This window comes from Aedes aegypti, chromosome 3 (assembly GCF_002204515.2).
Source record: "Aedes aegypti strain LVP_AGWG chromosome 3, AaegL5.0 Primary Assembly, whole genome shotgun sequence".
Classification (NCBI taxonomy): domain Eukaryota; kingdom Metazoa; phylum Arthropoda; class Insecta; order Diptera; family Culicidae; genus Aedes; species Aedes aegypti.
In genome coordinates this window covers 340,650,322-340,675,514 of record NC_035109.1, presented here as the reverse complement: position 1 = coordinate 340,675,514, position 25,193 = coordinate 340,650,322, and the positions used below count along the sequence as shown (strand labels likewise).

General features: G+C 39.2%; 4 protein-coding genes across 8 annotated transcripts in view; 3 read left to right on the top strand and 1 right to left on the bottom strand.

Annotated features, from left to right (window-relative positions):
• Positions 1 to 25,193, top strand: part of LOC5577758 (ras-related protein Rap-1b) — a 436,890-nt gene that overhangs the window by 133,651 nt on the left and 278,046 nt on the right. The gene's annotated exons all lie outside the window — the stretch shown is intronic.
• Positions 3,746 to 5,714, top strand: LOC110677740. 3 transcript variants are annotated; one of them, XM_021849002.1, is made up of 5 exons: positions 3,746 to 4,026; positions 4,088 to 4,150; positions 4,564 to 4,769; positions 4,828 to 5,029; positions 5,087 to 5,714. In XM_021849002.1, exons 2-5 carry the CDS (start codon positions 4,148 to 4,150, stop codon positions 5,315 to 5,317), a joined length of 642 nt encoding a protein of 213 aa, XP_021704694.1. In that variant the 5' UTR covers positions 3,746 to 4,026; positions 4,088 to 4,147; the 3' UTR covers positions 5,318 to 5,714. The 3 variants fall into 3 exon arrangements, with proteins under 3 accessions (XP_021704694.1, XP_021704693.1, XP_021704692.1); XM_021849001.1 differs by having other exon boundaries at positions 3,747 to 4,026; positions 4,235 to 4,769; XM_021849000.1 differs by having other exon boundaries at positions 3,747 to 4,026; positions 4,088 to 4,769.
• On the top strand, positions 15,199 to 16,915 carry LOC23687543. Of its 2 annotated transcripts, none has more exons than XM_021849003.1 (4): positions 15,199 to 15,552; positions 15,618 to 16,299; positions 16,347 to 16,561; positions 16,617 to 16,915. In XM_021849003.1, exons 1-3 carry the CDS (start codon positions 15,444 to 15,446, stop codon positions 16,543 to 16,545), a joined length of 990 nt encoding a protein of 329 aa, XP_021704695.1. In that variant the 5' UTR covers positions 15,199 to 15,443; the 3' UTR covers positions 16,546 to 16,561; positions 16,617 to 16,915. The 2 variants fall into 2 exon arrangements, with proteins under 2 accessions (XP_021704695.1, XP_011493189.2); XM_011494887.2 differs by having other exon boundaries at positions 15,208 to 15,552; positions 16,360 to 16,561.
• On the bottom strand, positions 19,821 to 21,282 carry LOC23687598. The gene is made up of 4 exons (XM_021849006.1): positions 21,078 to 21,282; positions 20,539 to 20,999; positions 20,280 to 20,481; positions 19,821 to 20,225 (listed from the first exon to the last, which is right to left on the bottom strand). Exons 2-4 carry the CDS (start codon positions 20,889 to 20,891, stop codon positions 19,995 to 19,997), a joined length of 786 nt encoding a protein of 261 aa, XP_021704698.1. The 5' UTR covers positions 20,892 to 20,999; positions 21,078 to 21,282; the 3' UTR covers positions 19,821 to 19,994.

The window sequence follows — 25,193 nt, the reverse complement described above, 5'->3', positions numbered from 1 at the left end:
GTAGTACGGCTAATAGAAGCTCATCGGATATGAAGGATTGATAGGAGGCCCAACCGGCATCTGGTTGGCTGTCGAGGACTGTTGTTGTATGAAACTCGAACTGTCGTTTTGTTGCCACTGTGTCGGAAATGAGGGAGCTTGTTGTGACGAAGCATGTAAGTTCGGCGGCACATCATAGCCGATATGACCACCATTATGACGTTTAGGCTGCTGCATCCGCGTTTGTTGCATATCTGCTGCTGCCGCTCCGATGCGACTTTCACTACAATTTTGAGCAGGAGCATGACTATCCGTGCCTGGTAGCACTGACTCCTCCGGGCCTGACTGACGCGTCGGTGGAAGTTGTCGTTTCGGTGGACACGATGGATGTTGTCTCTGCTGGAACTGATGAAAGGCTTCTCGATGCGGTACTGATGATGATTGCTTAGACGGGTTACTGGCAGCCGCATTTATCACTGCTTTCGGTGGCTCATTGGTGGCAATTGATACTTTGCGTGTTACGCCTGATTGCACCTCAGTTGTATGAGGGAGTATTGATGTGGCTTGTACATCGCTGGGTTTGATGAGGGGAGGCTGAATGAACTCCTGATCACCCATCGGATGATGACGCGGAGCTGGAGAAATGACTCGTTGATTTGGGACTGTCAGTGCCAGGATTCCGGTGGTGGTAACAATAGGGGTTGATGTTGCCGCTCCGGATTGTTGATCTACGGCCTTTGCAGGCGTGTCCTCCGACTGGTTGATCCAGGTTCTTACCTCATTCCTGTAACTGTGACGACTTCTACCGCTGTGTCGGCTTCTAAAGCTCGAAGTGCTTCCTCTTAGCCGCCTTTCAGCCTGGATTTCCGCCTCTATTTGGTGCTTCTCGGCTAAAAAGGCTCGCTCCCGTTCCGCTTGCTGCAGAAGAAGGCGGTCGTCCAAAGCTTTGGACTCTTCTAGTTGCTTCAGACGTAGTTGTGCACTAGAACTTCCCGAGCTGACTGAAATTGCCGAATTGCTACTGGCAGCGCCACGGCTGGAGCAATAGCCACAGCACCAGTGGATATTCTTCACCGAAGACGTCACTCCCGCACAAGTATAGTGAAACCAGGTCCCGCAGATGTCACAGGCGACCATATCCTCAGCGCTATCCGGACGGTTGCATACTTTGCAACAGCTGGGAGACGGCACTCCAAAACTGCTCATGACTGGCTGGAATCTTCTTGGACAATATAACACAGCGGAACAAAAATGACATATTTGCGTGTCTCAAGGATCAAATTATGTGTCTCTAGCAGATTTGGGGATGCTGAATCTGATGCCGTTCTCAGAAATGTTCCAGCACGTCACAATTTTTAGCTACAGGTCGCTAAAGTTGCATAAAACACTGGTTTCATTGATGTTTACATACAATTTAAACAAAGATTTATCGAAAATTTTTATTATCTAATCCACCAAGCATGCAAAATAAGACTATAACTTTCATTTCATATTTAATTTGGTTGAAATTGCACGGTTAAATTTAGATTAAATCGATTTTTTCAACATGCTTGCAGTCTCCATATAAAGTTCTTAGTTTCTCTTATATGGAAAAATACAATACTTTTCTAAACCAACAAAAAATAACTTTTGAGCATCGGAATTATGATGAACTTTGTAGAAAAGTATTGTTATACACATGATTTTATAGTTCTGAGGTGAATTAAGTAAATAAATTGCCATACAAGCTGGCAAACTTGCATGCAAGTTGCCTGAAATAGTCAAATTTAGCATTTTCAACAGCCAATATCTCAAAAACTAGACGTGCTAGGACATTTCTGAAAATGGTAATGGATTCAGCAACCCTTAATTAAGTAAATAGCGGTATTTTGGTGCTTGAGACAAAACCGTGTTCCGCAGTGTAATTTTCGAGAAGGTTACAAAACTTCTTCGTAGTTCGGTGTTCCCGTAAACTCGACTGGAAATATACGTTTATTATTATAAATTCAGTATTTCTAAGGCCAACTTACAAATTAGTTTCTAAACTACCCGATTGGTGCAATTAGCCTTCCAGTATCAGGTTATGGGCAGTACATATGCTATGCAGTTCGTATGCTACAAAAAAGATGGCTTAATCGATTGATTCCATATGTTGCTTGATCCGTACTTACAAATCCGTATCAATTAGTTTATAATTAAGATTTTAAGAGCACTTTAGTAGATAAGAACTATCAATTTTAACTGTAATTTAAGGAATGATTTTACGTAAGTATAAGATTTAATGTTGTTGTTGTTTTTAAGTTGCATGAACATAATTTTAGTAGATAATTAATTGCATGAAACCGAGCATGAAACAACACTTCACAAACCTTGAATATTAGAAATAGATTACTAACGAATTCAGATGTAGATAGTCAATTGGATTGAGGAAATAAATCATATGAATAACATTAATATTAGGAACTTTGCGACGTCGCGTGGTCACTTGTGTTCAGTATTATCTCGGCCGATGTCTTCGTTGGGAGTCTGTCATCGACGTGTCATTGGTGACGAACGACGCAACGCGTCGACATTCTTCCGCGCCGACTCGATGAAGAGCCAGGCAAAGGGCCCAGCAGGCGTAATTCGCAACACTCTCTCTTCTATTATTTCGCCGAACAGCATAGATTCAAAGTAATCCAGGCTACTATGTTCTACAGCGAAAAAGCTGTGTTGCTCTGAAAGTAATTAAATGATCATATTATGTATCCGGTAGAAATCAAGACCAACATTTATTTATAGATATTGTTTTCCCGGGCCCCGTGCGTCGCAGCTAATATGTGAATAGTGCGCTGTGTTCATAAAAATCGTAAGAATGCAGCGCCACACTAAAAAACTGATTTCAAAATCGCGCGAGTTGAGGCGCGTCGCGAGTCTCACTGGCGCGATCCGGTTTGGTGGCGGTGCGACAATATTGCTGTTTGCATTTGAGATGCAAATCTTGACTAATCGTCTTCCAATTGCAGTAACACAAAGGGCCCATTCACAAATTTCATAACGCTTAAGGGTGTCCTCATGATGTTACAGTTCATACAAAATTCGAAAAATATTCATACAAAATACGTTACGAGGGGGTGGGTGGGTGTCAAAAATGACCATTTTAGGCGTTATGAAATTTGTGAATAAATCCAAAACAATCAAAGGACACCTAGCAACGATTATATAAGTCACAGCTGCCCTAGCAAGAAAAATCTATCTTTGACACCGCATCTCTTGTGAAAAATTTTACCGCATTTGGAATTCGATATTTGCAACGCACACATCAATATCAGCATGAATTAGACTTTGTTATCAAAAATAACAAATTATCCTTACGTCCCATCAAAATGTTGAATTCTTGAAACTTTGTGATATGACCGTCATTTTAAGAAACCATTGTATGGTTATTGAAATAACGCTTATGTCAAAATTATATTCACATGAGGGTATCCAAAATGTATATTTGGTTTCCGTAATGTATAATAGACAGGCCGCGAAAAAATCGTTGTTCTGGAAGCTAATGTTCCACTTCATAAGCTTTTTCTCACCAGAAACTAAAAGTACAGGATTACATTACATACGATAGTCTGGCCTGAAGTATTTCATAATTCTTTTTGCAACATTTTCCCTCCATGGTGTAGAATGAGGAATTCCTCATGGAACATGGCTTTGTTTATAATGTAAGCTGTTTGGTTGGTGGGAAATAGACAACAGTAATGCTTAGATTTTCTGTTTGATACTTGTTATAATGGCTTCTAAATTAAAGCATTCGGTGTCAGCTGTAAATTTTCAATTCAGAGAAAGTGTAATGTATCACCTCATCATATGTATATTGCGAGGAAAAGTGAAAATTTAAGGGGATACCTAGTGGTTAATCGGTGGTGATAACGTGATAGTCGCTGCTTGAAATGGTTGCGGGAATTCGTGGCGACTGGTTTCGCCTCAAATTGTTGTTCTCTCCCAAAATCGCTGAAATTCGCCAGTTTTGCTCGAATGAAGGTCCCGCTGGTGATTGCTTTTGGCTACTGGATATGTTCTTGCTTCTGTCAGGTAGCGTTTACAATATTTTTAGATTCAATTCAAAGTTAAATTTGTCGTTTTGTCGGTGCAGGGATACGCAGCAACGCCACATCTAAATGGATAGGCGAGCGCACGGTTCGCTATTCTGTAAATGGTTTGTTCATTTATCAATCAATTATTGCCATTCTCCATTTGATTTACGCTTTCAAAAACGATAATAACGAACTATTGGGAATAGTTTTCCACACAATGAAAGCATCAGGGCTCTTCGTAGCGGGCGCAAAAGTTTCGCTGGTTGCGTATTTCGAAACATCAATAGCAAACGTGAGAAATATAGTTGCCGGAAACCGTATTTTCTCTGGAGATGACACATACGATAAACTTGAGCAAAAGCAGTTCAACCAGTCGGCTCGCAAAATGATGCGTGTTTTGTACGCCCTATTAATCATAGACGCCATTTTTCTATGTATCCCTTGTGCTGCTACGAAAAAATTGTTCACCTTGCCGCCTCCACTTCTTAGGGCAGGTCCTTTTCTCTCCTCAGTTCTATATGTTTCTTCCGCTCAGCTTTTGGTCTTAGGTGCTGTTCCAAAGTTCTTCTCCAATATGGCATGCATTGGAACGCTCATAATTGGAATGCGTATGAGGCTTAAAATCTTGGCTCATCGATGGGAATGCATTTTAAACTACCCTATTGAAAGTCTAAAATTCTACTTCGAGCGTATGGATCGGGAGGTGAGGACTGTTGTGGATCAACAGATGGAGTATTGTAGGTAAGCTGAAATTATATATTTCATATTAGGGAGATTATATTCATGTTTACATCGACAGACAGCTGCAAACTTTAAAGAATCTGGTTGAGAAATCATTCTTTATAGTTCACTACTACTCACTGTACAGCATTGGATCGTGTTTCTTCGTGGCTCGTGAATTGGGATTGAATGTTTTGACAGGAGTCATCTACGCATCCGTATTTGCATACCTGTTGAAACACTATTTATGGTGCCATCTGGTTGATTCACTTCAGGATGTTGTATGTTTTAATAGTAATACTATATATCTCTTTATATCATTGAATTTCAAATTGCAGGCTGATACGATTGGGGATGTGATTTATGTGCACTGCGCACAGATGCCTTACAGCCGCGAGTACCACGCACAGTACGTGCAATTGAAGGCTTCATTGATGATAATATGGTTCAACACTATCAATGGAGTTTCTATTCAGTGTATGGGAATGTTAAATATTTCAACAGCTACGTTTGTCGATTTGATAAACATCATTTACTCGGTATTGACATTTCTGATTAATTTGGCTTAGGTCACGAGAATTCGCGAATTCTACTCTCGTTAGATTGCAAGATGAGAAATTGAAAGCAATTAAATTTAAAATAGTAGGAAATGAAAACTTGTCAATGTGAATTCATGTTACAAGTCTCTTTAACAATCAAAAAAGTATAAATTTATTTGGTTAAACATTAAATTGTCAATAACACCATATTCACATTTTATGCTATAACCAGAGCCGTAGCGTAGTCTCACGGCACTCTTGGCAAAACGTCTTTTGAGCGCCCCTCCAGTGTTTTGTATAGGGTATAAATTCCACTCCGTTGAAATTCTGCAAGAAGCATGTTTCAAATTTCTGTTTTAAGAGAGTTACGTGCAGGTTATTTTAAAGAAATTTCAATGTATTTTTTATTAAATTCATGTTTACATAATAAATTTTTATTATTCACTTTACGACATCCAAAATTTGATAAAAAATTGAAGTAGAATAAAGAAAGAAGAAAATCTACTCTTACTGATATCCGGTGAGTATATAACAGATAGAACAGTCTAAGCTCAATATAGCATTAGCTTTTAATAAAATAATTACCAAACTGGAAGTTTTAACAAATGGAAACAAAAGCGTTGCTTACATACGTAAAGCTCGTAACGTTCATCATTCAGCAAAACGGTAGTTTTTCAACAGTTACGTATATATAAAATTAAATAATAAACAAAATTGAGTCAAAAAACAATTTTTATAGGTTTGTTGGGTGCAGGTCATTAGGCAGAAAAAATCGTCAGGCCAAAAGAGTCGTTAGGCTGAAACAACATTTGATCATTTACTACTACCGGGTACTCCCGTTGGCTTGACCACATTTAATCTGAACACTTTTTAATTTGTACCCCGCTAATTTGCACAGAGTTCAGATTAAAAATGGTTCAAACGTCATTTAGCTCATGGAATAGAGTAGAGTGAAATGGAACGGTGTGGAACGGAACGCAGAATCAAAACAAAATTGCCAAAAGGGTAACCATAAGCACGATTTTCTGTTGATCGTAGGGTGACTAGAAGCGATGGTTTGCATGAGGTACCGTTCAAATTAGCGGGGATGTGCGGTATTTCAAATGGCTAACACATTCATTAGAGATTTTCCTTCTTTTAATCAAAGGCTGCCTTTCCTAGCTATATTTCACAGCGTATATTGTGCGCTTCTGTGTAATGCAAATTATCCTGATCTAACAACTTCCATTCGACCTGAAAGTTCATTCGGCGGCTTCTGAGTAATGCAGATTATTCTGACCTATCCCTGTTAGTTACCCATTCAACCTTATGGCTCATTAGAACTATCGGCCATTTTCGGCAATGACCCTTTCGGCCTAACGGCAATCGGCTTAACGACCCTTTCGGCCTAACGGCGTTCGGCCTAATGACATTCGGCATAACGGGATACAACCGGTTTGTTAAAAGTTTAATTGACGAATGATCAATATGCTCATAGAAAAACAAAAAATATTACAAACATATTAGACTTTTCAAATAACAGCACAAAACGTCAAAGTACCGGGTACCCCCGTTGGTTTGACCACATTTAATATGAACACTTTTTAATTTGCACCCCGCTAATTTGCACGTCGTTCAGATTAAAAATGGCTCAAACGTCATTTAGCTCATGGAACGGAGTAAAGTGAAATGGAACGCTGTGAAACGGAACGCAAAATCAAAACAAATCAGCGAAAGAGGTTACCAGAAACACGATTCTAGGGTGACTAGATGTTCAAATTAAATATGAACCCCGATGATTTGCATGAGGTACCGTTCAAATTAGCGGGGGTACACGGATGAAAATTTTCATCCGAAACGACCATTTTTTTCAAATTAATTTGGTGGAACCTCTTTACTTTTTTGTTTTAGAAAGCACATGTTTTTCAAAAATACAGTCGACTCTCTTCATCTCGATGTTCTACATCTCGATATCTCTCCCTATGTCGATGATTTATTCGGTCGCTTCATTCTGCATACATTTTTACTCTCCATATCTCGATATCTCCCTAACTCGATATGATTTTCGTTCCCAATTTTCTCTCTGTATGTCGATATGCCCATAATCAAAGGTTACTAGACTAGATTTTAAAGATTCAAAACAATTTGCAAAGAAGAAATGACATTTGTTTGTTTTTAATTTACTTGGTAACGGAGTGATTTTCAATCTAGTATTCGTTAAAAATTTGTTCTATGTCTCGATCTCTCCCTATCTCGATGGTCCCTTCGATATCGAGATGTGGAGAGACGACTGTACTATGAATAAGCATATATTTTATTCTAGGGTTGAGCACCATGAGTTTTCGAACATTGTTTTTTTTTCTGAGACAAACTTTTGTTTATATGAACAGAGATGAATTTACAGTAACCATAAGGTGTACTGAAAATCCAAAAAATTACAAAAATATTTGAACCTTCTCTTGGAAAAATAACTATATTGCTAAGGTTATAAATAACACGAACCTTTATGGGTTTTAACTCATGTTCGTATTTCACTGTTATACAAATCATTGGGCCCAGATAGCCGTAGCGGTAAACGCGCAGCTGTTCAGCATGACCAAGCTGAGGGTCGTGGGTTCGAATCCCACCGGTCGAGGATCTTTTCGGGTTGGAAATTTTCTCGACTTCCCAGGGCATAGAGTATCTTCGTACCTGCCACACGATATACACATGCAAAAATGGTCATTGGCATAGTAAGCTCTCAGTTAAAAACTGTGGAAGTGCTCATAAGAACACTAAGCTGAGAAGCAGGCTCTGTCCCAGTGGGGACGTAACGCCAGAAAGAAGAAGAAGAACAAATCATTGATAACCCTGCTCGTAATTCTGTAAGAGTAACCCAGGGTTTTAACAAAATATTGGATAAGAACGCACGATGTGTCTAAGGTCATGCGAGATCACCGTCCTTAATTGCCAAATGATACTGCTCGAAGTTCTGTTCAAAATTCGCTTGGTTTGGTGTTCTGATAGAATCTCACCTCACTACCAAAACTAGGCAAGTTTAAAGTGAAACAGTTTTAAAACCAAATTGATTTTTATACCAAAACTTCATAGACATTAATTCGGAGATGAAAACTGACGACGAAAAGAGAGATAGCAGTAAGCCATGCGCGCGAGCGCTGCGTTTTGAATTTTGTGTCACGTTTACCTACCTCGTTCGCTATTTTTTTTTTCAAATCCGCTGGTGGAAATTAGATTCGGCGGATGGTGCTTCGCCACGTGCAAATGTTGTGTGGAAACAAGTATTTCAAAGTGATAGTTGTGTTTTTTATCGGAGATTATATCTGAAGATATTTCGTGAAGTTTTGTTTTTACTTTTATTCGATATGCTTGCGTTTTGTTCGAGAGTGCACCATCAATTGAATTCGTTTCACGCGACTCGTATTTTTTTTAATCTCCCGTGCTTGTTGATTCAAAAATTGAATGTGATTCGTGGATACTCGGCTCGGGATGGATTAAGAATTACAGTGCGTGGATTGCAGAGGATTTTCGAAAAAGGAATTTGATGAGTTTGTTCTGATTAGCAGCGCATAATCACAATGCGTAAATACTAACCATTTGTCGGCCAAAACGTCTGCCGAACGTATCCTATGGCACTACCCTTTCCATCAACATTCCACAACATCCCGTAACACCTATAAGAGGTCGTAGAGTTATCTGCATCTTTCTTAAGAAGGTGTTCAATCAATCATCCTTTCCCATTTCCAGCTTTCGCAAGGACGTGGCCAGGACAGCTCTCGATTATTGGAGGATGCGTCAATCTTGTCTAAGAGTAAGAGGTTAGCCCCAAACCTCTGACTTTCGTAATGGACGGGAAGGAGGCAACCCTCATACAATGGTCTAGGACTGTACCATCTACGAATTTGTGCGAAATGCTTAATGCTAATGCTAATGCTAAAACTTCATACGCATTAATTCTTACTTTTTTACTTTTTTCTCTAAAAAACAAAAACTTAGATTTACGCGTAACGTAATTTTAGCTTCAACCATGAAAAGCCATTTCTAATGCATTATTCAATGATAAAACCTACAAATATATCTATTATATCCAACATTGAAAGCAAAGTCCTTAATATTGAACGCGAAACGCTTCTCTCAAAGAATATTACAAGCAAAACGACTGGGTTTACATGATGTAACGATGCGAATTCAATCAGAAATAATGCACATGAAATTGATGAGCCGTCGATCCATTCGTGTGCTTTGTTTTTAACAGAATATCCAGCGTTTAATCGTGTACACCGAGTATTTTCCACGTACACCTAATAATTTCACTTTCAAGATGCAAGGAATTATGCAATATTGGCGAATGTTGGATGCAAGATCATGAAATGCTCTAGTTCCACTCAAGATTGCATGCATTCCTAAACACAATGAGGCAGTTTACATTATTTATCGTTGAATATTTACTTATAACTCGTTTTACATGTCAATCATAAAAACTTACATGTCATGTAAATTTAAGTTTTTTTTTGCTTTGTAGTTTACTGTGCTTAGAGAATTCTAAGATATTTTTACGTAACTTTCAAAAATGACGCAGTCCTAGAACAATTTTGAGAAAATCTGTAGACATGATGAACGTTATGATTAAAACGACACAATAACGTCGTCCCCTTATTGCTACAACTAGATAACTCGAACTTTCAATTTTTAGAGTTCAATTTGTCGAAACATAAATCTTAATCAAATCTGCCAGATATGCACAGATCATAGATGTGCGATTTAATGTAAACAAGTCAAAGATTACTTTTCAATCATATTATCTGTGATTATCCATCACCTTGTGAAACGGTCAAACGTTCAATGTTGAATGATTCGAAATTTGGATTTTCGAGTTATCTAGTTGTAGCATCAAGGGAACGACGTGTTCCTCAGCATGCATCGAACCAAACATACATTTTCACATGCAAAAGTGCACGAAAACGGTAGTGTGCAACTCAAAAAGACCAGCAGTAATTCAAAAATCGATATCAATTGAGAGACGCCAATCGCGAGAAAGCACAAAATACACTGTGCAAAACGCATAGTGTAAAACGCATAGTGCGAAATCTCGTAGGTAATAGAGCAAGTAAATTAATTCAACGTGCCTAGTGTAGCTGAGCTTTGTTATCGATTATTACCTCAAGATGCCAAAGGGATTACTTGAATTCTATGGTGCAATCAACTACCGTGATAAACGTTTTTTGCTCTGACTTGTGTTTGTTGACCACCATCACCTAATTCTTGTGACGAACTAGTCTCAGTTTCCTAGACCTTATTCATTCCTCAACTATGAAGACAGAGCGCGCTGCTGTCAACTCTACTTCCTCCATCGATTCGCCATAGATTAACACCATTAATTTTTACACCAGTTGTAAGGGGCAGCCTCAGTACGTCATTGTTCATCGCATTCCATAACATCGGGCCCACAATTAAACCTTGAGGTACGCCGAACTCTAGGAATAGCTTCCTACACGGAGAAATATTTTTACCTATATTTGGGTTTACTTTACCCAAAATTAAGTATATCGATTATAGTTTCAACCCAAAATCTCTCGGTTTTCTCTTTCTCCCACACGAATGTTGTCAAAAATAGAGAGAGCTGCATCTACCCAATGGGGGTACTTTGGCCTAATAAGCCAAATTTGGGTAAAAGCAACTTTTCTTATGTTTGGGTGGAAAGAACTCAATTTTGCGTTAAATCAACCCAACATTGAGTATACTTTTCTAATGGAATTAAAGCCAAACTACCTAGTGGGGACCTTGGAAATTTAGCAAAAATTGAGTTATTGGGCTCAACTACGGAATTGCGTTCAAACAACCCAAAATTGAGTTGAATTCCGTCTCCGTGTAGAAACTTACACAACTGATCCAATACCTTGAGGTGGTAATGGGCTATTGTCTCTTATCCAGAGTGACAAATGCGCACTTAAGGATGCCGCTCCTTTTATGCTCGATTGTCACCTCAGCTAACTGAACAACCGACTGGATAGCGTCAAGAGTACATGTACATTTCCTGTTGACTGTTAAACGAGAAACTTGCGACGATCGATGCGCCACCATAATTCATAAGAACTAAGAATTCATTAGAACAAAGTTGGAATTGATGCTTTCGTGGTTCTGATAACATTGTGGGAATGACCACCTCCCCCAGGACTTCCGGAACATATCTGGCACAAGTAAATGGATTGTCATGTTCAAAGAGGTCATTAGCACTTAATTGTATGTGGTTGTATATATTGATAGTGCTTTACGTATATAAATATCGAATAGCACGTGTAAAGAAGTTAAATTGTTTGAAAATTCGTATTTCGACAGGTTCTGACCCCAACGGAATCCGGAATAACTCCGGAACCAATAGGTGAAGCGGTTCCGTTTGGCGGCCCTTGCAAATTTAGACAAATCTGGATCGCATGCCATTGGTTTCAAGAAAATCGGTTAGAAAATGACTTTTTGGCAGTTGATTGAAGATTTGAAAATCCTCAAAAACGTTGGGTACGTATAGGTTAACCTCTTCAACAACTTTACCACTTTACTGTTGTTGGCTGACCTTGATCACCTGATAGTTTTTAGAGCAACATTCGGGATACCATCGGGTTCCGGTGTCTTATTTGATGTGTATGATTTCACGACTTCTGTCAGCACTTCGATCGTCACTGTCCCCACGTCTTCTATTTCATCTGCCGCATACGCCCATGGGTCATGGGCTTGTGGGGTGGATCAAAAAGAGTATGTCGATTATCGATTATTACCTCTCTGTAGGCGTCACCCCACGGACTCGAGTTTGCACTCTGGCATAGACTATCAAAGCATGCTTGTTCCCGACTCTTGATTTTCTGAAGAGCTAACTTTGCCTCTCTGAATGATGCAGCGCGTTCTTCTTTATGCTTCTTTGCGTGCGCGTTGGCCTTACTAAAGAAGAGTGTATAGCTGTGTATAACTAGTCCAGGCTGAGCGAGAAGTCAACGTCAACGATTTATTCGCAGTATCTTCCCTTCTTTATGGCGTTACGTCCCATCTGGTACAGAGCCTCCTTCTCAGTTTAGTGTTCTAATGAGCACTTCCATAGTTATAAACTGAGAGCTTCCTTTGCCAATTTTTGTATTCGTATACCGTAAAGCAAGTACCGTTTTGTCTCAAATTCCGAACAGACTCATATTCCGAACACTCGGTTTTTGTATGGCGATATGGTTGAAATGTTTCGCTGAAATATGTCACCAAATAACAAGGAAATGGCAGTCATTTGCAATTCAATTTTGACGCCTCTAATATAGTTTATACCATGGGAGTAGTGATGATTCTCTAGTTCGAAACCGGTAGAACAAGCTCAGATAAATTTATTTTCGAAATCATTCATTACAATACGATTTATTCGTGTTGTTCGGAATTTGAATCAAAGTGTTCGGAATATGAGACAGAATGAACGTGTTCGGCATTTGAATCAAAATGTTATTACATACTTTTACGTTAAAAAATATCAAAACTAATTAAATCAACATTATTATTGGTACACTCAACAGCTAACAGTTAGAGTTTGCGATACAGGTATCAGCCAATTTATGCCAATCAGATGCATTTGAAGACACTGCACATTGGACCGAATCGACAATTTAGCCGAAAAAAAAGTGTTATCTCTGTTCTCGTCGAATTTAGACGTTCGATGTCTTCAGAGAAGTTATTCGTAATTGAGTTTTGCATCTTTTAAGGAAAAAGTTAAATAGGGTGGCCCATATTTAAGCTTAAATTTTGACTCAAACTTTTTTGTTTGACGAAATTTGTGGCTGCGCTCTTCTGCAAACTTTTAGAAAATATTATTTTGAACAACTTTGTCGAAGACACTTTTGATCTAACTCTTCATTTGAGCTAAGTAAATTGATTTTGAAAGTATTAACTTAGGGTGGACCCAAAAAATCAGTTATTTTGATCTAACTTGTTTGTTTTCAGTTTTACGTGAATGTGGTCTTTAGAAGAGTTGTAGAGGAAGTAAAGATACACGTTTTTGCTGAACATTGCAAGTTTGTAATTCTTGTGATTTTGAAGTTATAAGCAAATTTAAGTGAAAAACTATGAAATCTTTAGATGCCCATAACTCATGGAGTTGGTTCGATAAAATTTTTCTTCGGGTGGCATTCGAAAGGCCATACAATAGGCAACTTTTGCTGCAAAAACTGTGAGAACGTATTTTTTGTAAATTGAGAAAATTCACTTCAAAGACACACTTAAAAAACACGAAATTCGCTTGTAACTCACAAGATTTCAAAGTTAACGGCGTGCTATCTTCAGCAAAGTTGAAGACTTTCATTAGATATACAACTTTCCCATACACCAATCTTAAGAGAAATGTGCAAAAATATATGAAGAAATGATGATACGATTCAGATGTAGGTCACCTTATATTTATTACCATAAAACATTAAGTTAGTATATCAGCAGTCGCTTTCATATACTTGCTGTTGTAAACTTTGTATGGAATTATGATTTTATTATTATTTTATCAGTACTCAGTGGTATAATTCACGTATAATTCAAAATGTAAAATGATGCCAATGCAATATAAGAAACTTTAACTGTTCGTCATTGTGACTGCTATTATTGTGACTGAATACATACAATAGTGTCCTGTTATACAGAACTGTGGAAATGGTCGAATAATCTAACATTACAATAATCTAACAGCCAAGGTTATCAAAAAGTGTTCTGGTTTGGAAAATTATTGATAGGATAAAAGTATAATTATATTGCTACTACTTGAATAATTTTGTATTAACTAATAGTAAAATGTATTATAAGTTCTAATATTTTTGTTTCACATTTCTCCTCAAATTGGTGAATGGGAAAGTTATAGATCTAGTTAAGTTCTACAACTTTGATGAAGATAGCACGCCGTTAACTTTAAAATCTTGTGAGTTACAAGCGAATTTCGAGTTTTTTAAGTGTATTTTTGAAGTGAATTTTCTCAATTTACAAAAAATACGTTCTCACAGTTTTTGCAGCAAAAGTTGCCTATTGTATGGCCTTTCGAATGCCACTTGAAGAAAAATTTTATCGAACCAACTCCATGAGTTATGGGCATCTAAAGATTTCATGGTTTTTCACTTAAATTTGCTTATAACTTCAAAATCACAAGAATTACAAACTTGCAATGTTCAGCAAAAACGTGTATCTTTACTTCCTCTACAACTCTTCTAAAGACCATATTCACGTAAAACTGAAAATAAAAAAGTTAGATCAAAATAACTGATTTTTTGGTTCCACCCTAAGTTAATACTTTCAAAATCAATTTACTTAGCTCAAATGAAGAGTTAGATCAAAAGTGTCTTCGACAAAGTTGTTCAAAATAATATTTTCTAAAAGTTTGCAGAAGAGCGCAGCTACAAATTTCATCAAACAAAAAAGTTTGAGTTAAAATTTTAGCTTAAATATGGGCCACCCTTTTTAACTTTTTCCTTAAAAGATGCAAAACTCAATTACGAATAACTTCTCTGAAGACATCGAACGTCTAAATTCGACGAGAACAGAGATAACACTTTTTTCCGGCTAAATTGTCGATTCGGCCCAATGTGCACTGTTGGCCTTAAGTGTTCGGAATATGAGTCAAAACGGTACAAAGACACTCTATACCCTGGCAAATCGCGAAAATTTCCAACCCGAAAAAGTTTTCCAATCACTTAAATGAATTCAAATTACCTGGTGCATTCTTTAGCCTAGTATGTTGTGTACCTAGCTGTTATTAACATACGAATGCGAAAATGGCTACTTTGGCAAAGAAAGCTTTCAGTTAATAGTTGTGGAAGCGCTCATCGAACTTTAAACTGAGGAGTAGGCTCATTAGGGACGTAATGCCATGAAGAAGAATATATGTGTCATATTGCGCAGTGATTTTCCATTGAACATAGGTTTGTTCAACAAAGAACTATAAGGTTGATGGGAACTAAAAGCAATACTTTCAAAACTCAGAAATTCCGTTTGATTTGATACTGTTGTTACGGTATGGTGACTCCAGAAGAAAGGACAATGAGTGCCAGAGCCAAGCATGCAGCCTGTAATTTTTCACAGTTACCTACCTTATCAAGAAGAATTGCATTGAAGAAAGTGCAAATTCAGCGAACAGTGTTGAAACAGTAAAGATTCATGTCAGTTGACGATCTTCGTGCACTACAAAATGTTTGCGGAAATTCGTGGCGGTTGGTATCGCCTGAAGTACTGTTGCTCGAACGAAGGTCCCGCTGGTGATTGCTTCTGGTTGCTGGATGTGTTCATGCTTCTGGCAGGTAATGATAGGTGTGACATTTTCCAACTTGTTGTGAAACTCAAGCCCATATTCTGGTCCGTGCAGGAGTTCGCAGCAAGACAACATCTAGATGGACTGCTGAACGATTCATTCGTTACTTTATCAATGGACTGTTCGCTTTTCAATCAGTCATTGCCGTCCTTCACGTGCTTTTCGCGTTTCTTAATAAAAATAGCGAATTATTTGAAGTAGTTTTTCATATCATGAAACTCTCAGGGATTTTTGTAGCAGGAGCAAAAGCATCGCTGGTTGTGTACTACGAAACACCAATCGCAAACGTGAGAAGTTTAATCATCGGTAATCGTATCAACTCCGGAGATGAAGCGTACGATAGACTGGAGCGAATGAAGTTCAACCGATCGGGTCGGAAAATGATGCGAGTGGTTTATGGAGTTATTTTTGTTGATGCACTTCTACTATTGATCCCATGTGCTGCTACGAAGAAATTGCTGGACCTACCACCCCCCTTTTCTAGGGCCGGACCGTTTACATCGTCTATTTTGTACGTTCTTTCTGCGCAACTTTTGTTTGTTGGAGTAATTCCCAAATTTTTCTGTAACATGGCCTGCATTGGAACGCTCATCATTGGAATGCGTACGAGACTGAAGGTCTTGGCTCATCGTTGGGACCGCATTTTGAATTACCCAATGGAATGCCCGGAATTCTATTTTGAGCGTATGGATCGGGAGGTCAGGATTGTTCTGGACCAGCAGATGGAGTATTGGAGGTTGCCTGAAATGGAATGTAACAAATGTTTTTGAAATCATTGTTTAGAGCATATTTTCAGACAGTTGGAGTCCTTGAAGCGTCTAGTGGAGAAATCATTCTTCATCGTCCACTACTACTCGCTATACAGCATTGGAACATGTTTCTTCGTGGCCCGAGATTTGGGAGTAAATGTTTTAGCTGTGGCCATCTATGCATCCGCATTTACCTACTTGACGAAGCACTATTTGTGGTGCCATCTGGTTGATTCACTTCAGGATGTTGTAAGTCTTTGTTTCTGCTATAATTGCTCTCCAGTGAAATTATTCAAACTTGCAGGCCGACACAATTGGAGATGAGATCTATGGGCACAGTGCTCAGATACCTTACAGTCGAAAGTACCATCAGCAGTATGTGCAAATGAAGTCATCCCTGATCATTGTTTGGCACAACACCATCAACGGAGTGTCAATGAAGTGCATGGAAATGATCGAAATAACAACGGTGACATTCGTTGAAATGATCAACATTGTGTACTCAGTGTTAACATTTCTGATCAATATGGTTTAGATTTAACATGACGTTGGCTATCGGCCAAAAATAAAACGGTTAAAATATTGAAAAATCTCTACATTGAACACAAGTTTAGAGTAAAGTAAATACAGTCTCTCCCCATAACATGGTATTGCAGGGATTATCGATTTGAGGAGATATCGAGTTTCGAGTCATAGAACGACGTAATAGTGAAAGCCAGTTTTTTCTATGCTTCTTCTATTCGATATCAATATGTTCAACTATGTTTATAATAACCCGCAGGTAGTACTGCACCATTCAAATCCAACTAGAAATGTGTATCCATGTATTGCCTTATAGTTGGGTTCGAAATATGTTTATCTATTAAATAATACAAATTTCAAGTTGATAGGTACAGTGACAATTTTGCTGATTCTCAGTCATGATAGAACGTATATATCGGTTGCGCTACCGTTATCATACTGCGTCTGTATCTTCAAACTTGGAGCCCTTGCCATTGCAAAAACACTTTCCCTACAATTCATTTGATCTGAAGCAACTAGGAGTGCTGATTTCTTTAGTTCGTGTAGAGTCTACACGATATGATGTCAGTTGGATCAAAGGTAGATTGTTGTCGTCCCAATTTGTTATGCTTTTTGGACGATCATCCACGCGCTGTGAATTGCCGTAACCTGCAATTTTCGGTGCATCGTTCCTCGTACAGTACGTTTGGGGGGGGTATTGGGTATGTTCAAATAAGTTTTGCAGATGCATTGGGGCCTTCCTTAGCCGAGTGGATAGATAACTATATCACGCAACTTCATCAGGGGAGGAATGTGCTCATGCACTTCGTCAGTCTCAGCCTCTAGCGGTTCTGCTAGTTCGCTGTTGGAGCTTAATGTCGTCAAAAACGCTGCTCACTACGACTTATCTACGGTGTCTCTGCAAATACTCGTTTTTCCCAATTGGCGGTTGAATATCTCGCCGTGGCTTTGGACAGCTTCCTGTGCGACGACGCATACTTCCTTTAGACTGGCCTCGCGTTAGAGCCCTGTTGAACTTCTACTGGATGCTCATGTACATTTCGTTGCTCTACGACGTCTCATTCTCCGCTGCTGCTGTTCGGGCTCTCCGGGTTGACCAGTTGGATGCCGAGGTCGGTCCAGCGATTCCAGTTCGAGGATGACTTCCGGTTCACTGGCGCCCCGACGACCCAAAACTGATTTCTGACGATGCTACTCGGGCTATTCCACGACGGTGAAGCAAGCCACTTCTTCATGCTTCGATACTGGCCGGTAGAATGCGGAAGTCGTTCCAGCGATTCCGGTTCGAGGATAGCTTCCGGCTCATCGGCGCTCCGACGACTCATGCCGGTGATACGCTACGTACTACTCAGAGTAGTCCCCGGCGGTCGATCTATCCTGCTCCGACGAAGATTTCCTCGGCGGCGGAAAAAATCCCGAACCGATGCTATCCGGGCAGATGCCGAGGCCAATCCTGCGATTCCAGTGGTGGGAAACTTCCGATTCACAGGCGCCCCGACGACCATTTGCCGATGTTGTTTCGGTAGACCCCAGCGGAGGACTCAGCCTGCTCCGACTCGACGTTGGTAGACCAAGTGGTCGGTTCTGCAACTCCGGCTGGAGGATGACTTCCGATTTTGATATTTGGGGCATTGAAAGTCACCCGTCGTATGGGCGTTACCATCCTTCGCTTTACACAGCATGCCCCTAGGTGTCTTCAGACATTCCCTGCCAACGTGACCTATTTCACCACATTTCCTGCAGTGTTCGGACCTTTCCATGCCTTTGCAGTTTATTGCCAGCATGGATTTCGGCCACATTCATGCATCTGAAGCATCTCTCCACTGAATTTGTCTCCCGGATCAGTTTCAGCCAGAAGACCGATCGTCCCACCTATTCAATAATCGCTTTGATTTGGGGTAAGCCACAAGCGAATCTATGGTTTCTCGGCTCAATAAGACTCTCGGCACGGAAGACGGATGAGATCGGAATACGCGTATCTGTCAAAGGATACATACTTTAGTTAGAATTAAAAGGTATATTTTATAGACAATGACGAGTAGAGTAAACCGGGTTAAAGTTCAAACGGTGCAAGAGTTTCTTTTAAAGATTTCTAGCTCAATGTAAAACAAAACTTATAAATTCCATGGTAGTTCAAATTGTATTCAAGTAAGAGACATTGACTACAAATATCATAAAAATCGAATAAGATTTGAAAAAGTTATGGCTATTTGTTGTTTTTTGAAGAGTAAATTGTAATTATTAGTCGAACTTTCAGTGCATGGAACCAAATAAAGATAAAAACTTATTCGACTTTTTATGCTCGGGCGATTGTGGGCCTATCATAAGGATGCTTTAAGGTGTATTAGTTTTTGCATAAATGCTTGCAAATAATTTTACTATGGGCCACATAGTGGGGCAAAAGTTCGACCCATTTATAAACTAGTGGAAAAAAAATTGTTAATTGCCTAATATCTTCATATTATCTTCAAATTTAACGATAATTGCCTGTTCGTGCGGAAAAAGTCACCAAAATTTCACATTTGCACTTATTTTTGCGAAAAATTGTTATCTTTGGGTAAATTACAATTAACCCAATTTTGGGCAATTTTTCAATGAGAATTTTGTGTGTAGTTTTCTGTAAACATAAGTTTATGGCTGGTATAAAGTATGTCCGTGATATAACTTTCAATATTGTGTGTTTCGACCAGCGAACTTTGCCCCACACTGGATTCGGTGAGCCAAAAGTTTGTTTTAGACAATTAATTTTAAAACTGTTATAACTAAAAATTGGTAAATATTTTGATACAAGTTTGTTCTGTAAAATTATAGCCAATGTGTTGAAGGTTCACTATGTGGTTTATTTCTTTTCAACTGCTATTGTTTTTCTGAAAATTTTGATTATACCATTAAGGTCGAATTTTTGCCCCACCTTACTCTACTAGTTGTATAGTTTGTAGTCCCAATTAGTTTATTTTCGATTTATCTAGAGCGTTAATATCTATTGTGGAGATAGCATATATGTTTCATCAAAGTAATGAAACGCAGAAGAAATATTCTTTCATAATATTTTAAAATGACACCCAATTATAATGTCAACATCGTGCTTCAAACGGTTTACGATGACACTATTTTCAGTTCCAAAATCTTTTATCCATTGTAAGAATACAAACCAGACAACTTAGACCACGTTGATCAAAAACATCATGACCGAGTAGACCGCATTGAGGAAGCTGACAAACGTTTTCGTCGAAATGTCGATCATCCCCATGCAGCTTATTGCATATCCGTTCTTTGTGTTCATCCATATTATGATTAAAGAGGTTTTCATTCCCATATACTGTGTATGATGTTTCCGGCTGTAAGGCATTTGCACGCAGTGCTCGTAAATGAGATCTCCGATTGAGTTTGCCTGCAGGAAATGTACAATTAAAACTAATCCTCATCGGTAAAATTATCAACTTACGACATCTTGAAGTGATTCAACCAAATGACACCACAAATAATATTTCAGTATGTAGGCTACCGATAGTGATATCAACGTGAGTGATAAAACATTGAATCCCGTCTTATGGGATAGGTAAAAGCATGTTCCAAGGCTGTATAAAGCATAAAAATGGGCTATGAAGAAGGCTTTCTCCACTAACATTTTAAGAGTTTCAAAGTGCCTAAAACAGAGGAAATAATCAGTGGATTTGTTAATCATTCCCACAATTAAGATCTACTTCCGATATTCCGTCTGATAATTCAGGACTTCCTTCACATCTCGTTCCATTCGTGCAAAGTGCTTTTCTGAACTTACGACCGGTTGGTTAAGCATTCGAAAGTAGCGGTGAGCTAGGATCTTAAGTTTGAAACGCATTCCCATGATAAGCATTCCGATGCAGGCCATATTGCTGAGAAACTTGGGAACGGTTCCTAAGAACAGAAGCTGCGTGGAGAAGAGGTAGACAATACACGATACATGCTTTCCGTAATTTGACAGAGGTGGTGGCAAAGCGAGTGCTTGTTTCGTGGCCGCGCTTGGGATCAACAGCAAAACCGCATTGGCAATTATTATTATTATTATCACGCGCATGAACCATTTGAAGGATAGTCACTACAATTTGGAAGACAAACAGAGAGTTGGCAAATATGCGAACCTTGCGTCCGTTTGTCCATTTGGCTGTCTTTTCGCTTTGTATTTCTAAATGGTACAAGAAAGATTGAAGTAAAACATGCGTTTCTAGTTTTATAACAGAAATGATCGAAAATGATGAAATACCTGTCCCTGAAATTAGTAAGAATACATCCAGTAGATACAGACAATCCCCAAAGGAACCATTAATCCACAAAAGCTTGTTAACTTCAGAGCCTTTGGCCGAAAGCCAAAAATGAAGGCGTTTGCTACCCGAACGAATTTTCGTGAACATTTTGCATCGAACGTTAAACACCAACTGTCACCAGTATCGAACTCAATTGATGATGATAGGAAAAAATGTGCGTGGGAATAATAACGATTGGCTGGACCTGTGGGAAAATAAGAAAATTTGCATTGCAATGCCAATCATCAAACGGAATCAGTAAGATTCACTTATCAATTGAAGCTCACAGACTAGGATTCCGCTACGAATGAATGGAAATTAACTGTAATCTTGTGGTGCACACGACTCGATAAGTAATTTTTGATTCCATTCATTATAAATAGCTAAAATGTGATTTCGTTGTGTGGGAGCTATAACTGGTAAGCCGCTTGCAATGATATTGGTTTGCCACCTGGAGATATATAATTCAGAACACAAATTCAAACGCAGACATTGATAGTCGAGAAGAGGAATTAAAGCATTCAACATAGTTGGTTAGCATTTTACTGCCAATCCAGAGACCGTGGGAACAATTTCCAGTCTGGTGGTGAGATTTTTTTCTGGTGATACCTTTTCGTGGCATTCTGTTTATCTGCTAAGAATTAACACTATACGGACTGCCTGTTCCCGTGGTAAAAGTCCGTTCCTAGGAATGCATGGTTTGGGGGGTCTTAATAAAACCTAACCGCAAACGGAGCCTGTGAAGTATCAGGTTGCCCTTCCTGTGCTACCCGGAGCAATGGTGCAGGTGACCTTGTGTTTCTCCGAGATAATCGGCTGCCCTTCTTCAGTCTCTAGCCTGAGGCTTTCTAAGGGTGGGATTATCAATATGTTGTTATTTTATTTAATTATTACCTATATGGTTTCGCGTTATGCATTTTATACAGTGTATTTTGTGCTTTTTTGCCTTTCAATGCACACCAATCTTTTTTTTCGCTGCTGATCTTTTTCGTGCTGAGATTGCCAAAAGGTTAATCCTGCCTAATTTAGGTAGTAGCTAAGGTTAGGATAGCTCAGATCAATCTTCAACATGAAAGAACAGTAACGATAATTCTTTGCAGACTAACGCAAAATGATACAGCCCAAGTGGTGCTAGGTAGCCTTGTGCACCCAGTTTTTGCCATTTTCAGCAAACATGAAATGGCAAACTAGCGTGCCATTCCCCGTGCATGCGTGATCGTTAACAACGCAAACATTTCTGATTTCTATACTACAGATTTATGTGCTGTCACAATCGATGTTTCTGTTGGTGACCTCAATAGACCAATCCAGTTGCCTGCGTAGTAGTGCAATGTTGACAAAATTTTCTTTGTTTGCTGTGAGAACTGTCACAACATTGCTTTTGTTAGCTGTGAGAATCCAAATATAAACAGAATGGCTGCAAAACAATCACTTCCTTGTTGGCCTGCCGTTGACCAAAAGCTCAATGACGTCAAACAAACATTGATACATTTTCATTCTGAGGAAATCGACTTGTGTAAGATTGATTGTGCGTTGGTGTTCGTGGCAGTTTGCTTGGGGACCTCTATAGGAAATACGTCTATTGTTCGGTATATTTACCACATGATAACCCATCGCCAACGGATGATTTCAAACGAGTTGTTGTCTAGGTTCGCCTCCATTGAGTAACAAAAGGCCTTCATCTGATTGTGTTCAGTGATGTCAATGCTCATCACATTATCTGGGGCAGTTCAGATATCAATTTAAGAGGCTCTAGTCTAATGTTGTAGTACAGATCTTAGATTACTTAATATAGGCAATCGCCCAACCTTCATGGTGGTCACTAGAGAAAAAATGCTGGACATTATGCTCTGCTAGAATAGAATCAGTCAAGAGTTGACGAATTTACATGTATCAGATGAGGAATCATTATCTAATCATCGCTACATCTTCTTTCAAATGTAACTTCACAAACTTTGTATTTTACGAATCCCCAAACTGGAAATACTATATTGTTGAAATGGTTGAGACCAACTTTCATGGATACTCTCCATCCATCTAAATGAAAAGTAATTTGGATGATGCCGTTGATACTACAACATCCTACATTATGGAATGTTTTGAAGAAGCATGTCCTCAGCGGTTTGTGAAGACTACGAAGAGGCCACATGGCGAAATTTAGATCTCACTAGACTCAATAAACAATGTAGAAGTAGTTGGAGCAGACGCTGTTCAGCTGGATCAGAGTCGTTCAAGTCGGCTCGCAAGGCTTACAAGAAGGCTCTTCGTTCTGCTGAACGATCCGGCTGGAAAACCCGTTGTACAGTTGATTCCAGTTTGAGTTCAGAGAGGATTTGAGTTTATCAAACATGTTTTGAAAAGCTACTTATAAGCAGTTTTGCTGCCGGGTATATGCCCAGATCCTGGCATGATATTACTGTGAAGTTTATCTCGAAAGGAGACCGTGCGTGAAGAAGCGAAGAGTTTTAGACCAAGCAGTCTGACCTCTTTTCTTCTGAAATGTCTGGAACGCGTTATCGATCATCACACCCGTGATGTTTATTTGGCAAACAAGCCTCTTCATGTTAATCAACATGCTTACCAATCTGGAAAGTCGACACTGACCCTTTTACACAAAGTTGTATACGATATCGAGAAAGCATTCGCTCAGAAGCAAACCTGCTTGGGTGTTTTCTTGGATATTGGAGGTGCCTTTGATAACGTGTCTTTCGATGCCATATTGGAAGCTGCACGAATCCATGGGCTACCTACAATAATTACCGATTGGAGTCATCAAATGCTCAAAAACCGACATTGCGTCAAGCTGCGATTCGCAGATTGAGTGTTTGCGGATGCCCCCAAGGGGGAGTCTTATCACTGCTTTTGTGGAATCTCGTAGCAGATACGCTATTGAGGCAACTCAATAATAGCGGTTTTTCAACTTATGGATTTGCCGACGACTATCTAGTTTTGATAGTAGGTATGTGCATAAGCACCCTGTTCGACCTGATGCAAAGTGCTCTTCAATCAGTCAAGAGTTAGTATCGCCAATATGGCCTTTTGGTTAATCCGAATAAAGCATTTATTGTTCTTTTTACGACGAAACCGCGATGGAATTCGACCTTTGCGTATATTTGGCTTTGAGATTAATGTAAATTACGTCGGAGTCATTCTAGATTCCAAGCTTCCCTGGACACCTCACATTGATTTCAGAGTCAAGAAAGCTTGCATGGCGTTCGGTCAGTGTCGGCGAACCTTTGGTGAAACTTAGGGCATCAAACCCTAGTATATCAAATGTATTTACACAACAGTTATTCGACCAATATTGGCATATGGATGTTTTGTGTAGTCGCCAAAGGGCAAAGTGAGAACAATCCAATCAAAATTGGGCGGTCTCCAAAGGATGTGCTTGATGGCGATGTCTGGTGCGTTCTCAACGACTCCCACGGCAGCGCTCGAGGCTCTTTTCGACGTTGTGCCACTACACATACATCTTAAGCAAATAGCACTTTCTTATTCTTACTGTTTATGGGCACTGGAGTATTGGAGAAAAATCCGGTGAATGGTAGATCTACACTTCGTTATTTTCACTTTTGTTTAATTGGGACGAAATTGTATTTACTTCAAGTGATCTCAAAATTTCTTGTCAGTTTCCTTACAGACATTTACCAAAAGTCCCTTCACTGGAAGAGTGGACGTCTAACTATTTGGAAAGAAGTATATCAAACAAAATAGTATGTTACACTGATGGCCATCTTCTTGAAGGTAGAGCTGGTGTTGGTATATATTCTCGTGAGTTAAGGCTGAATCAGTTTTACTCACTTGGTAGACACTGTTTTCCAGGCGGATATATTTGCTCTTCTGTGTGGAGTGCAATCAGCACTTCAACAGCACAAAATGGGTAAAGTCATTTACTCTTGCTTCTGCCAACTTGAGGTCGAGGCATGTCGAACTCAAATTAAGGAACTGAATTCTGTCAACTCTGTAAACCTTGTATGGATACCTGGCCATTCTTCCATCGCTGAAAATGAATTGGCTGATGAACTAGTTCGCGATGAAGCATCGCATGACTTCATTGACCCTGAGTCAGCTATTCC

Excerpts from the sequence above, each read along its gene's own strand:
- LOC110677740 (XM_021849000.1), top strand. The coding sequence starts at position 3,885 with ATGGTTGCGGGAATTCGTGGCGACTGGTTTCGCCTCAAATTGTTGTTC. Across the intron at positions 4,027-4,087 it reads TATGTTCTTGCTTCTGTCAG|GGATACGCAGCAACGCCACA; the intron begins GTAGCGTTTACA and ends TTGTCGGTGCAG. Across the intron at positions 4,770-4,827 it reads CAACAGATGGAGTATTGTAG|ACAGCTGCAAACTTTAAAGA; the intron begins GTAAGCTGAAAT and ends TTACATCGACAG.
- LOC23687543 (XM_011494887.2), top strand. The coding sequence starts at position 15,444 with ATGTTTGCGGAAATTCGTGGCGGTTGGTATCGCCTGAAGTACTGTTGC. Across the intron at positions 15,553-15,617 it reads TGTGTTCATGCTTCTGGCAG|GAGTTCGCAGCAAGACAACA; the intron begins GTAATGATAGGT and ends TGGTCCGTGCAG. Across the intron at positions 16,300-16,359 it reads CAGCAGATGGAGTATTGGAG|ACAGTTGGAGTCCTTGAAGC; the intron begins GTTGCCTGAAAT and ends GCATATTTTCAG.
- LOC23687598 (XM_021849006.1), bottom strand. The coding sequence starts at position 20,891 with ATGCGCGTGATAATAATAATAATAATTGCCAATGCGGTTTTGCTGTTG. Across the intron at positions 20,482-20,538 it reads TATCAGACGGAATATCGGAA|GCACTTTGAAACTCTTAAAA; the intron begins GTAGATCTTAAT and ends CCTCTGTTTTAG. Across the intron at positions 20,226-20,279 it reads TTGAATCACTTCAAGATGTC|GCAAACTCAATCGGAGATCT; the intron begins GTAAGTTGATAA and ends CATTTCCTGCAG.